Source organism: Symsagittifera roscoffensis, chromosome 3 (genome assembly GCF_963678635.1).
Source record: "Symsagittifera roscoffensis chromosome 3, txSymRosc1.1, whole genome shotgun sequence".
Taxonomy (NCBI): domain Eukaryota; kingdom Metazoa; phylum Xenacoelomorpha; order Acoela; family Convolutidae; genus Symsagittifera; species Symsagittifera roscoffensis.
The window spans coordinates 22,688,398-22,702,704 of NC_087064.1; the positions used below are offsets into that span (position 1 = coordinate 22,688,398).

Consider the following 14,307-nt stretch of genomic DNA (forward strand, 5'->3'; position numbering starts at 1 on the left):
ATTACGCATATACAACACTTTATGAACACTGGATAGCAAAATTCGGACTACCAGAAATTTTAGTTACAGACAATGGTACAGAATTCATAAATAATGAAATAATAACACTATGTCATTTATACAACATTAAACACAAACCACGTACATCTCATGCACCTTGGACAAACGGCTTAGTCGAAGGTATGAACCGTTCACTACAAGAATATCTTAGATGTATCATCAACGGAAATGATACAAAATATACCGAATGGTCAGCAGATGTAAAATTATTTCCCTTAGCATATAATTCACAAATTACGACAACTTTAGGAATGTCACCATACGAAATGGTTTTTAACCAAAAGCCACGCAAACCAATAATGTTTACAGCAAATTCCCATAAAAACGCACAAGGTTATTGTCAACCAAATAAAGACTCAATTTGTTATAACCTCCCATTACATACGCACGATGAAGATCATTTTCATCACCCACAAATTCTTAAACTAGCCTCCGGTACACACACCGAATGGATTTTAAATAGAGATAAGAAACACAATGAAATTTACCAAAAAATAACGAAAAAGTTATTACAAAGACAAAACATAAATGAACAAATCAATTCACGTTTTACACCAGCTTCCGATTTAAAAATTGGAACATTTGTTTTAATACCTAATTTTAATACTCAAAAAGGAATTTCTAAAAAATTACAACCCCTCCGAAAAGGACCCTACCAAATAATTGCAAAACCCACTGATGTCACATATAAAATTACCGACTCAAACAAAAAAGAAATCGTTCAGCACCGAAACAACCTATTACCTTATTACCCAAAAGAATACGCACTCCGCGAATTAACTCAATTATATTCTTTCACAGGATTAAAAATCATTCAAAATGAACCACATCTGAAAAACACAGAACAAAATGATAACCCCACCGAAAATCAAAACACGAAACCAACCGCTACCAAAAACAATACGCAAAACCATAAAGAATATCCAAAACAAAGAAAAAATAGAAAAATGACAGAACAAATAATACCCCAAGAGGAAATAGACAAATCAGAACATAGAAAAACATCAAGACTCCGAAATCAACCACGTAAAAACTACAAAATGTTCATCCCTCAATCTAAAATATTAAAGAAAGTAGAATTTAAAAAGTAATTTTAAGATTTTATACTTCACAATCTTGAAACCTCCGTAAAATTTTTCATTTCATTTTTTCAAAATAACATGCTCACAAGTACGCAATAATTCTAGTTCAAAATAGACCAATAGGATTCATCCAATCCGCCACTTTCTCTAACTCAAACTAAGATCAATTAGACGAATAATCTAGAACTCCAGGCACATCTCTAACTATAACTTTACAACCTCCAGGTCAAAAATAAGCAAACCACTCCAACTTGACAACTAAAATAAATATCACCATAATACCGTACCCCTCCCTTATCTAATAACCCAAAGATCAACAATATTTCCCCAACTCAGACCACGAATACCCCCAAAACAAATTTGATAACTTAGCCTAAAGTAACAAAATGAAGATTTTAATTAGCCTAAAGTATAAAAATCTCACCATACCCCGGATCATTTGACAAACAAAAATAAAGAAAAAGACGACCTCCCAGTCACCATAAAAATTGCCCCCAACAAATTTTTACAAAACTCAACCCACTTGTCAAAAAACTAATAAATAATTCGACCACACTAGAAAATCGCCTCAAACAGCAAAAAATATTCGACCAAGAGATCATTTCTTAAATGCTTTTCTCTCAAACAGTTGCTCAAATACTTATAAATTTTGAACATTTTTTTTCAATACTTGAAGCCTTTATAATATTTCTTTTTGATATACTTGAATATTTTCTAATAATCCTAATCATTTTTTGTAACATTTTTTTAATTTTCTACACTATACTCGAACTATTCCTCCAACTTTCCAAAACCCTTGAATATATCCACAGGTACGATTTTCACAACTTGTCTAAATGATACGAACAATTTTCAGTAGAACTGATATTTTTTTATTGTTTGTAATTTTCATAACATTTTTATCATCCCTCATTTTGACCATATGTAAATGTATAAAGAAAGCAATCATCACATTTGCCCTAGCAACAATTTTTCTAATTATTTTTTTGGAAGAATATTATAATAAACATAAACCTTCCCACTAAAGTAACAATTCAAAAATCCATCAAAAATTGCTACCCAACAGTCACAGAATCAGTCTTCACCGACATCATCCCAAGATAATCCAACACCACCTTCAACTACTCAAAATCCTCAAACATCTACACGAATTTCTTTTCAAGACAATCCATACACTTTTGAAGAACGGCACGCTCGTTTATCTGAACCACTAGAACCAGTTCAACGACAAGCATCCCTAAGTGAACCAACATACAATCTTTACCCAACACTACCACAAGAACTAAGTAGAATACGAAACCTTAGTCAAAACCAAAACACAACAGAAATAAATAGACAAATTATACATCCTCGACGAAATAGAAATTTTCAAACTCCCCGAGTTCATTTTGATATACCTCAATCCCCATCACAAACCACTCCAGAAAACACCACTGGCATCACACCAGAAACTCCTACACTTTTTTCACAACGAAGCACTTCAAGTCTACCCTCAGACTACTTAGGTTCAACACCAACATCTGAACAAATACGTGAAAATCCTTTTAACCCCCCAAACCAAACATCACGATTTCCATATTGGACTACACATTCATTTACACAAGGTGAACCAAATTTAGTCAATGACCCCATAGATATTTCTACGGATACAACAACATCCTCATCACTACCAGAAACATTATCACTACCATCAACACCATCAATAAGCCAATTTTCACCACCACCCTTTAACTTAAATTTTCCAAATAATCTCGACGCCAGATATCGAGAACAATCATCAATAAATATTCCTTTAAGACTAGATTGGAATACATTCACAGCACCTCCACCATTATTTGGACAACATCAAGAAAGTAACCGCCTTCATAACTGGGCACTTAATAGATTACAATATCGCCAAGATATTCACAACGATATCCGTGATCACAATATTCAAATACTCCAACAAAACAGTTTACAATTAAAGTTTGAAATCACAGTTAAGTTAAATAACATTACCCAACATCCCTACCCATTAAATCCACCTAACATAACAGCTCAATCACTACCACCACCGTTTATAACTACTGAAGTAATATATAAATACGACAGATATACCAAAAACACAATTGGCTACATTACATTTTATAATCCATACTCAGGATTATCATACACATGTATATTCTAAAATTATTAATTTTTCTCCAACTCCTTTTTCTAGTAACCTCAAATCAAAACATAAACCCTTCCCCTCGTACAGGACCACAAGATTTATTAGTAACACATTACGATTGCGAAGAAAATGAACAAAAAACACTACACAAATATGCAATAAATCAAGTATCACAATGTGAAACAGAACCACAAGCTATAGAAACCACAGATATAATAGCAACACTCTATTCAAAAGCCCGAGCAACAACAGTTACAGGTTATAAATTCACAGCGACATTTTCCGAAAAGAAAGTACATTGTTCACAAGTCTCGAACGGAAACAAAAACCGACTTGACCATGAATCATTCTATCAAAGTAATATAGAACGCCTTTTACATCTCAACCCCGACGATTGTAAAAATGAATTACTTAGACTAAACATCACACAAAATAAAAACTCCCAAAGAAAATTAGTTAATTTTCAAGTTTTTTCAGACTCTGTACACCAATCACAACTTGAAAGACACCAAGGACATATAAAACTAGACGAAAAATACCCGTATAACGGCGCACACGGACGATTAACCTATGACCTACATGATAAACATTGGATACCACACATTGGTATAAATAACCCATCAAACTGCAAAGCAGACACGAAAAATAAAGGATACCAAGAAATAAAGTTTTTCGATTGGAAAATACAACTCGAAAAAATACAACTCACACGAGATTTATCTGATAATACAATGATCTATCAAGGAATCCGACTACCTTGTAAAAATGATCAAGGATATTGCGACCCTACAACAAGAACACAAGCAACAATTGTTTGGTTCCCCGAAGATACATGTACAACATTTCAAGTAGCAAAAATACACGCTCGTATGATAAAATTTCACGAAAAATATTTCATACAATCAATTCCTTATGAACAAGTCCATCCATCACGCAAACTAAGTTCCGATTTTAGAAACATAGACAATATAGAAAATAAATTGACACGTTTTCAAATATATCAAGAAACAGAACTTGCATGTAAATACAAGAATCCACTTCACAGAACACAATACTCTGAAATATTAGTTGAATACGAAAAAGGATTCGACATGACCACTGGAAAAGTAAAAATCGACCCATATGCCACAGGTCATCCTCCAAACGAAGGAACATCCTATATACCAGTTAATTTTGAATGCGTTTTAATGCCCACTCTCTCTTGGACCTCATACTATCATTTCACTAACCCTCTTTGCTTACCTTTATCCAGCACTGCCATCGATATAGACCGAAACAAAGACATGCTATATCGACTAACTACACCACTAACCGCTAGACAATTTACTTACGTTGGATATAAAAAATCACTAAAAATACACACTGCACCTAGAGCTAATGAATATACACTAGAATACTACGATCACAACATCATTAGAGCTAACCAAGATCAATTCTTAGACGACGATCGCTTCGCTAATCCACAAATCACCGAGAAATTTTTCATCAAGACACCATATATATTTACACTAAACATCTTCGACCGCAAGTTTGATCACAATATTTCAGAAGCACTAACAGACACACAAGCATACGAAAGTTTTAAAGAACGCTTCCAAATATTTTCACTAACCTTTCATTTCCTTGCACCACACGAAAGAGATTTACACTGCTCACACGATATTATGTTGCGCACTAAACAAACACATACATACAGTTACTATCGTTTCATCCAAAATCACTTTGACCTCCACACACCCTCTAGACAACCACACCATCGTTTCCAATTCATCAATTCAAAATACACTTCACCATATTTCCTAAATTTCACATATTGTATTAAAGACACTAACCTCCATGGTATTCTTCGTAATTATGACCCCATAACCCAAATGTACATTTTCTGCCCCATCACCAAGACCTTCAACGCCGAAGAATCCCGACCCTTCCTTATCCCGCACGAATTCCTACAACCTATAGAAATCCCAATTTTAGAATTCATCCACAACACTAAATTTAACCACAAATTATATAACTTAATCCAAAACACACCTTATGAGTTTGCAGTAGGCACTGAAGAACTAACCACTATTAAGGCACTTCAATTGCTTTGGCCACTGCTTCAAACTAAAAATATCATCCGCATCTTAGCTAAACTACTAACAACTTCAGAACTAATTCACGACATCTTCCCCCACGGTTTTTTCCCCGACGACTAACAGGTAAGTATGAATTAAATGAATATTACTAATTAATTACAGTATTAAAAACTCACCATTCTTTATTCATGTTTTCTTTAGATTTTTAGCCTTCATCCTAGATCATCTGAAAAATTCACAAAAGAAAAATAAAAAATAGCAAACTTCTTCAAAACTGTTTAAGACCCTATTAAACTTTTGCACCAACAATTAAATAAATATAATACCAATGCAGTAAAATAATTTATAAAATTTCCCCCCAAAAAGCAGTAAATCTACATATGATGAAAATTTGTATCTTAAAATTCCCCCATAACTAGCAGTAAATTTCCAAATTCTATGCAGTAAATTAATAAAATGCAATTGCAGTACTAACCTTTTGATATTTTCATTCATTCGCACAGAAATTCTATCCACACTCGCACAGCTCGCCCACGAAGAATTGTTTAAAATAATGAATTTCAGTTTCAAGTTTTCACACTCAACAACTCTAACATACAATAACATGTTTCAAACTTTCCTTTAACCCGGTTGGAAAGGAATCATATACTAAACAAAACTAACCAACGCAGCTTACTAAATACCACAAATCATAGAATAACAGCATGACTTAGAAAAGGAAACCAACGGTACCCAAACCGGATTAACCCAGTTTAAAACTGGATAATTTATTCTTTTGAAGACTATTACAAAGTCTTAGAAAGAAATAATAAAACACAAAAAAGTCGAAAGACAAACCCATACCACAAACAATTTGCTTTTTGGAAAAAGTACATAACCAACAAGACATAAGTAAAACCACAACAAACCCAACATAAAACGTTGTCACATAACAGGACCCCTCACAAACACCGCATGAAATCATACTCCCACTCCTGGCCTAACCCACCAGGAAAGGACGTCCTGAGCATGCTCTATAGCCGGCCTAACCCACCGCGCTACATCCACGCTTTGTGACCACACCTTTATTTTTAATAAGAGCTACTCAAGGGTGAGTAACTCTTCAAAATAACCGAACTAAAACAAAAAGCTTTTGTGAAAACAACTAACTAAAATCATTATTAAAAAATATTAAACTAATAAGAGTTTTATAAAATGTAAAATCACATGATGCAATATATAGATCAGAATACAACACCAAGGACGAACATCAAAAGACAAGACGACCTCACTACACTCGAGAGAGAATGACCAACTACAATCGATATGCCGCTCACAATCACAACTCAAAGGATTTAGAGTACGACTTGACCTCGCAGAAAAGGACTTCATTGAACTAGACCAATGACCACCTCGATGTTCAAGTATACGTACAGATCCGAGTAACCAGGCATCCCCTCCACGCACAATCTCCACGCCATTCCCAAACTAGATCATACACAAAAGAAGTTCTCCACGCAGAACAGAAAAACCTGACATAGCCAACCATTCTGGAATCAGAATTGACTTTGTTGCAGAGACTCAGTCGTTGTCACAAGAAGAAGCGAAAGAAATATGATGTTCGCCAAATACCAACGTCCATCATCCATCCTTGAATTACAGAAGAACTGTTCTAAAAAACTCTGTAAAACCCGGATGGGTGGAACCTGATCTAAACTATATTTTATGATTGGATAAATTAAATGTTTTACCAATGTAAAGTATTTAATATTAACCAATCATGATCCATCTAACTAACAACCCACTTATTTGTAAGTGCTGAAGTTACTTGTAATTTCAGCACCAGAGAGATTTGAATTTAACTTAGAAATTAGTTGGACTCTCCCGAGCACTTCAGCAGCCGCAATAAACCAGTATACCCTAGATCTATTGAGCCTAGCAGAGACTAGTTAAACAACCTGAGACTAGATAGTATAAGAGTAAGATTAGGATCGGTATTAGACTAAGAAGTTGCACGAATCTATCCGGCCGAAAATAAGATAGCGTGACGAGCAGACGGTGTACCCTATCCGAAATTACTCTATGAGTTACACTTCGGTCATAACTCACTGCTTCAAAATTTGGGTTTCAGAACAAAGGTTTTGATTCAGCTGCAATACTATTACCCAAAATGCATTGGGTACCTGTTACCCAGATATTTTTCTGGGTAACAGATTTGACAAGGTCTTTATGGCACCGCAAAAGATTCGAAGTCTCCTTCATCAAGATTTAATGACTCATTTTGAATCCTAATTTGAGAAATCAAGAACTAGTATTGTCAGCAAGGGGCTTGTCGGAGCTTTTTATGAAAAAGAGCACTAAAATCGAACTTTTTGTTGAACTAGCTCCTTAATGCCCTTTTAAGCCTTGATAAAGTTACTTCAATTTAAAAATAACTGTCGAAAAACTCTTTGCTGACAATAATAGTTCTGACATCACTGTCTTAAACAATTTTTTTATAACTAACTTTGTAGTTCAACACGATTAAACAAATGAATGATGATGACAAGTTATCTAGAATCCTTAATCTTCAATCTCCAATTATTTAGGAATAAAAAATTCAAAACAAGATGAAAAGCAAGTAAAGTTGTCAGGATTTGAAGTTTGAGTCTTGTTTTTATTATCCGCTAAAATAAAATGCAAATTATCAATCGTATTTGAAGAATGTTTCATCGGAGGTGTAGCGATTAGCATGTGTGCCTTTAGCATACGATAATTGCTTTAACTGTGTGTGCTTTCAGATGAAAAACAAATAAGCCTAAAATTTCAAATAATTTCGAAAACCACTTGATTTGTTAGGGGAGTAAATAATTGGCTTTCACCTTTATAAAAATTCGGAGTTCACAATGTTCAAAATTTCAAATCAAAACAAAACTTGAAATAGCGAATCTTCAAACTACATTCTTTTACATGGGCATGCTAATCGACAAACATGCTAATAGGCCGGTCCGCTTTTTCATCGAGTATTGAAAAGTTTCGGGTTTAATTGTTTTTGCAATCAAAAAAATAAAAAGCTGAATATGTTAACACCACAAACTACGACTTCATCTCAGTGCGACTGAGCTCGAACAAAGTTGTCGCAGAAGTGGCAAAGTAGTCGATAGTTTTATGAATAAAAATTTTTCAGCTGCCAACTCTGAATTATTTCCAAAAAATTTTCGAGGCTTCATAAGAAATCAGTTTGCAAACGTTAGTTACAAACCATAAAATAGTGTGCAAACGTTCAAAAAGAATATTTACCTTTAACGCATTGTTTTCCGTTTCTAAATATTTTTAAAGTTTTTCAAAAATAAAATTTAAAATTTTAAAAAGTACATTTTGATATTAATTGTAATTTTCAGTTGTATTTCACAGTCGTTAGAAACAATTAATTGCAATGGGTCGGAGAGGAAAAGTGAATCTAGAAAGTTTTATTGATAAACTCCATTCTGAACTTAATTTGAAAGCTTGAATCTTTGATCTTGCCTCAAATAGTATTTCAAATAGTTCCTCGGAAAAAAAACAATTAATGAAAAACAAAAAAAAATACAAAAAAAAATTTAAGGGAAAAAAACTTATATCTAAGAAAAGCACAAATATCACGTGACCGTCCGGCATATTTTCCCATGTTATAACTCCTGCTGAGGAGAACTGTTCTTTGATTTTATAACAATGCTCTTAATTTGATATAATTTAAGGTAAAAATGGTGATTTTATTGGATGTTTTTTCTTGTGTTTCAGGAGGAGAATCGGAACCATAATTTTATAATAATTTATAATCTCAATCTCTATTCATTGTCTGGTCTGTGCAAGCTCGTTATATGCCCTTTATACTTTAGCTCTTTGCCTTTTTCTTTTGCCCTCTGATCCACAAAGCAGCCAATTCAAGTCTGATTCGTTTCCGTACTCCATTTTTTCATATACTCCATTTTCAGTATTTCAGTATATTCAATGAAATCACAGTACCGCTGTGACAATACTGTGTGACCCAATTGAGCCACACTTTTAGTGACCTGGGACCCTCTTTTCATTTCGGCATCCTTTCTTTTATCGATTCAAATTGACTCCAAACTCGCCCGCTCAGTGTGGAAACAATAATCTCAATTCAATTTTAAAAAGGCATCAAAATGGAAACATCATCGACACACTTCTTTGCTTTGTAATTTAAAATAGATCTATATACACCCATATATCTCCTATTGATTTCTCTCCAGTCTAACACTCTACCGTCCATTTTTTGCTTTTATTGCGCTTTTCATCATCTTGGTCGATATTTTCCTTCGCTAATCTTTTTCATCTAGCAGGAATTAGCCACCTCAATTCGTTAATACTTCTAATTATAGTTTTTGATCAGTTTTTGCTCACAAAATTTACTTTAGAAGATAAGCTTTCAGAGTGAGAACTATTTTATCAATTTCCTTTTTACTTCTAAACCTTTTTAGCAATTTTATGATAAAATAGCAGACTGCATCAAATAAATACCAAATGAAGAAAAAAATAGTAGCCCAAAGATTCGGGCTAATTTCCCCACCCCTCAACGCCTCGCCTTCGCCGGCGACTTGCGACAACAATCTAATTACCCTTACTTCAAACCCTGATCCAACGGATGACTCATTTCACTTTCATTCCAAAGCTGAGTCATTGACATCAACTGGACGTAATAATTTATTAACCAAGTTAGACAAAATTAGTGAAAGTAGCAACAGTATTAACTCAAACGGGTACAGATTGGCTCGCCCTTCTAGTTCCGTTTCAAACCCTAACATTAATTCTTCCTTCTGGGGAGGGGGCAGCAAAGATGCCTATTGCCCAAATGGGGGAGGAGCACAGAATGTGTTCTCAACAAACAGCAGAGAGGACAATAACCCTCTGATTAATGTAGATGATGACGACGATGACAGTTTTTATGACGACCACAATGAACTCACAGGTGAGAGTAACTTACCATGCCTCAAACGAGACAAATTAAAAGTGAAAATATTACTTGGCTACTAGAAAAAAAAGAATTTGTGTTTGTTAGTAAGAAAAATGTTAGCACCATGAAAAACCGAAAAATGCGATAAAGCTGTATCATAAAATTGCAAATGTAATTAGTTTGAACCAACGTTTTAATACCGACAATTATTTTGTGTCAAATGTTCATTTTTCTAAATTCAAGCTGCTTTAAGAACATCTCATAGTAATTAGAACTTATGAAAAAATTCATTGGCGTTTAGAAAAAAAAGAACCTTTTAAACATCGCATATCCCCCGCCGTTTAAAATATAAATAAATCTGCAAACAGTTTGATTCTGATAAGCTCAGAAAAATCTCCTTTTTTTAGAATGGCACCTGGATGATTTCACGCCCTCTGCGAGCAGATCGACCAGTTTCTACAGAGGTTTTTTCGACTCCACTCACGAGCGACTGAGTCAGGCGATGACTACGGGAGGTACTCTCTTCAAGAAGGGGGGAGGGAGAGGAGGGCGCTCGTCTAACTCACCATCATCCGCCGCACCCCTCCAGACAGGTAAGAATTAAACGAGACAAGGAAAGCCAGCTGTCGCGCAACTAACGCTGCAATGGTCTAAATGAACAAAATACTTAGAAAAATGATTTTATTATTTTTACTAAAGTTTTATGTTCTTCTTCTTTTCAAAAGAGTCGGTTGATTTAAGTAAAATTACAAATTAGGCATGTGAATAGCTGAAGAAATGTAACAATTAAGGGTACGTGAAAAAGTGCGTTCCGTGTTATTCACAAAAAATTCGACGTCGCAAAATTTCTGGATGGTCTTTTCTGTGACGCGAGTTAATTGATTTTTCTGAACTAAAACATTTCTAAAACATTTATAGCAACAAAGTTTTTGCTTGTTCTACTGTCTAGCAGCAATCCAACTCAAAAATTGTTGCTTCAGAAATATTTTATATTTTAAAAGTCAATATTTCTGAATTTTTTTGAGTTTTTCCCTTCACAATAATTTTCATATTTCTGATTTTTTTTTGAGTTTTTACCTTCACAATGAATTTTCCTATTTTGGAATAATTATCTTTTGCACTATTACAATGAAGTGAAAACCACTCAGTCCATATGTTGTCCCTCAAATAAAAGACTAGGAAACTTTTAAAAACCATTAGAAGTTTTTTAAAAAAAACATGACTTTTATGGACCCTCGAATTAGACATTTAAAAGTGCCATATGCTCAGTTTAAACAGTTTTGTTCATCAAATAAATGAAGAATCGGCAGATCTGCTCAAATGAAAGATTGTGGGCATGATTGATCAGTAAGCAAAGTTGGTTTATATTATAATAATTAGATTGAATTTGACTTCATTACAAAAATCTTACATTCATGGCTTTTTTTCGTACTGTAATTTTTTTTTCTATGCTTGCACTGTTTGTTAGCAAATGAATAATGATTTTTTTAAAAATCACAAAAACGGGAATTATCATGGCAGCCCTAAAAATTTCAGCGCTGTTTTCTATTAGGTGAAAAAACAATCATTGCAAAGTTAGGTACCGCAAAAATATAATAAATAGACGAGAAGGATTTGTTATATTAAGCCTTCAATCAAAATTTCTAAACTAAAAAAGTTCAAAATAAACCTCAATGTTCAGTGAAACCTATTCGAATATCATCTCAAGGAAAAATTGTTATTTAAATTTTTTTTTACAATTGTAGAAACTAGTAAGCTGAACCCTTTTGCTGCGCTTAGCAACTCTATAAAATTGTAAGAAAAAGTGGATTTAGTATTAAAAAGTTTTAAATTGCTTTCTTTTTTTGTCACTGTTTGAGAAGAAAAACTGCAGATAGGAAAACCCATTGCTGTTTTTATCAAAACTTCTAATTGATTGACTAAAAGCAGACACAAATGTGATAGAAATTGAAAAAAAGAAATATCTGTCTAGTTTCTTCTCCAATTTCCGGTCGGCACTTTCAGTGCTAACTGCACAGCAACAGGCATTTTGGGATATCCTTGTTTCGACAACTTAAAATGTTCTCTTCGGGTTGGTTTTAATTTTTTTAAAAAACCATTCCACGCAAAATCGACTACCACAAATGATAGTCGGAAGGTGTCAAGCGATGATATATCCTAATAAGATCCTATAATTTGTGATTTAAGCGGAATTCAAAATCCTACAAACAATTTTTTTCGATGTCGAAAAAAATTGTCTTGATTTTTTGATTTTTATTCTAATCTCGAGCAAATAAAACAATTTCCATTTACGTACTGAAAAAATGAAAAAAAATCATTTTTTTCTCCAGGAAATCTGATATTGGAAGCAATAAAATTTACTAACTTTTCAAAAAAAAATTGTACAAAATCAAGCCAAACTGTGCACTCGATAGGCGCACAATTTTGTGTCTGTATGTTCATGGATTCCAGAGACAAGTGACGCGAGTTAATTGATTTTTCTGAACTAAAACATTTCTAAAACATTTATAGCAAGAAAGTTTTTGCTTGTTCTACTGTCTAGCAGCAATCCAACTCAAAAATTGTTGCTTCAGAAATATTTTATATATTAAAAGTCAATATTTCTGAATTTTTTTGAGTTTTTCCCTTCACAATAATTTTCATATTTCTGATTTTTTTTTGAGTTTTTACCTTCACAATGAATTTTCCTATTTTGGAATAATTATCTTTTGCACTATTACAATGAAGTGAAAACCACTCAGTCCATATGTTGTCCCTCAAATAAAAGACTAGGAAACTTTTAAAAACCATTAGAAGTTTTTTTAAAAAAACATGACTTTTATGGACCCTCGAATTAGACATTTAAAAGTGCCATCTGCTCAGTTTAAACAGTTTTGTTCATCAAATAAATGAAGAATCGGCAGATCTGCTCAAATGAAAGATTGTGGGCATGATTGATCAGTAAGCAAAGTTGGTTTATATTATAATAATTAGATTGAATTTGACTTCATTACAAAAATCTTACATTCATGGCTTTTTTTCGTACAGTAATTGTTTTTCTATGCTTGCACTGTTTGTTAGCAAATGAATAATGATTTTTTTAAAAATCACAAAAACGGGAATTATCATGGCAGCCCTAAAAATTTCAGCGCTGTTTTCTATTAGGTGAAAAAACAATCATTGCAAAGTTAGGTACCGCAAAAATATAATAAATAGACGAGAAGGATTTGTTATATTAAGCCTTCAATCAAAATTTCTAAACTAAAAAAGTTCAAAATAAACCTCAATGTTCAGTGAAACCTATTCGAATATCATCTCAAGGAAAAATTGTTATTTAAATTTTTTTTTACAATTGTAGAAACTAGTAAGCTGAACCCTTTTGCTGCGCTTAGCAACTCTATAAAATTGTAAGAAAAAGTGGATTTAGTAATAAAAAGTTTTAAATTGCTTTCTTTTTTTGTCACTGTTTGAGAAGAAAAACTGCAGATAGGAAAAACCATTGCTGTTTTTATCAAAACTTCTAATTGATTGACTAAAAGCAGGCACAAATGTGATAGAAATTGAAAAAAAAGAAATATCTGTCTAGTTTCTTCTCCAATTTCCGGTCGGCACTTTCAGTGCTAACTGCACAGCAACAGGCATTTTGGGATATCCTTGTTTCGACAACTTAAAATGTTCTCTTCGGGTTGGTTTTAATTTTTTTTAAAAACCATTCCACGCAAAATCGACTACCACAAATGATAGTCGGAAGGTGTCAAGCGATGATATATCCTAATAAGATCCTATAATTTGTGATTTAAGCGGAATTCAAAATCCTACAAACAATTTTTTTCGATGTCGAAAAAAATTGTCTTGATTTTTTGATTTTTATTCTAATCTCGAGCAAATAAAACAATTTCCATTTACGTACTGAAAAAATGAAAAAAAATCATTTTTTTCTCCAGGAAATCTGATATTGGAAGCAATAAAATTTACTAACTTTTCAAAAAAAAATTGTACAAAATCAAGCCAAACTGTGCACTCGATAGGCGCACAATTTTGTGT

General features: G+C 33.3%; 2 protein-coding genes across 5 annotated transcripts in view; one reads left to right on the forward strand and one right to left on the reverse strand.

Moving 5' to 3' along the window:
* The window catches only part of LOC134842821 (uncharacterized), a 235,648-nt gene that overhangs the window by 104,456 nt on the left and 116,885 nt on the right, over positions 1–14,307 (reverse strand). The gene's annotated exons all lie outside the window — the stretch shown is intronic.
* Positions 1–14,307, forward strand: part of LOC134841136 (uncharacterized) — a 56,045-nt gene that overhangs the window by 22,975 nt on the left and 18,763 nt on the right. For 3 of the 4 annotated variants that reach the window (XM_063856924.1, XM_063856925.1, XM_063856926.1), the window contains exons 2-3: positions 9,111–10,299; positions 10,692–10,877. In XM_063856924.1, coding sequence (XP_063712994.1) covers positions 9,855–10,299; positions 10,692–10,877 — 631 coding nt within the window. In that variant the 5' untranslated portion in view covers positions 9,111–9,854. The remainder of the gene's footprint in view (positions 1–9,110; positions 10,300–10,691; positions 10,878–14,307) is intronic. The other variant, XM_063856927.1, reaches the window with a different exon arrangement.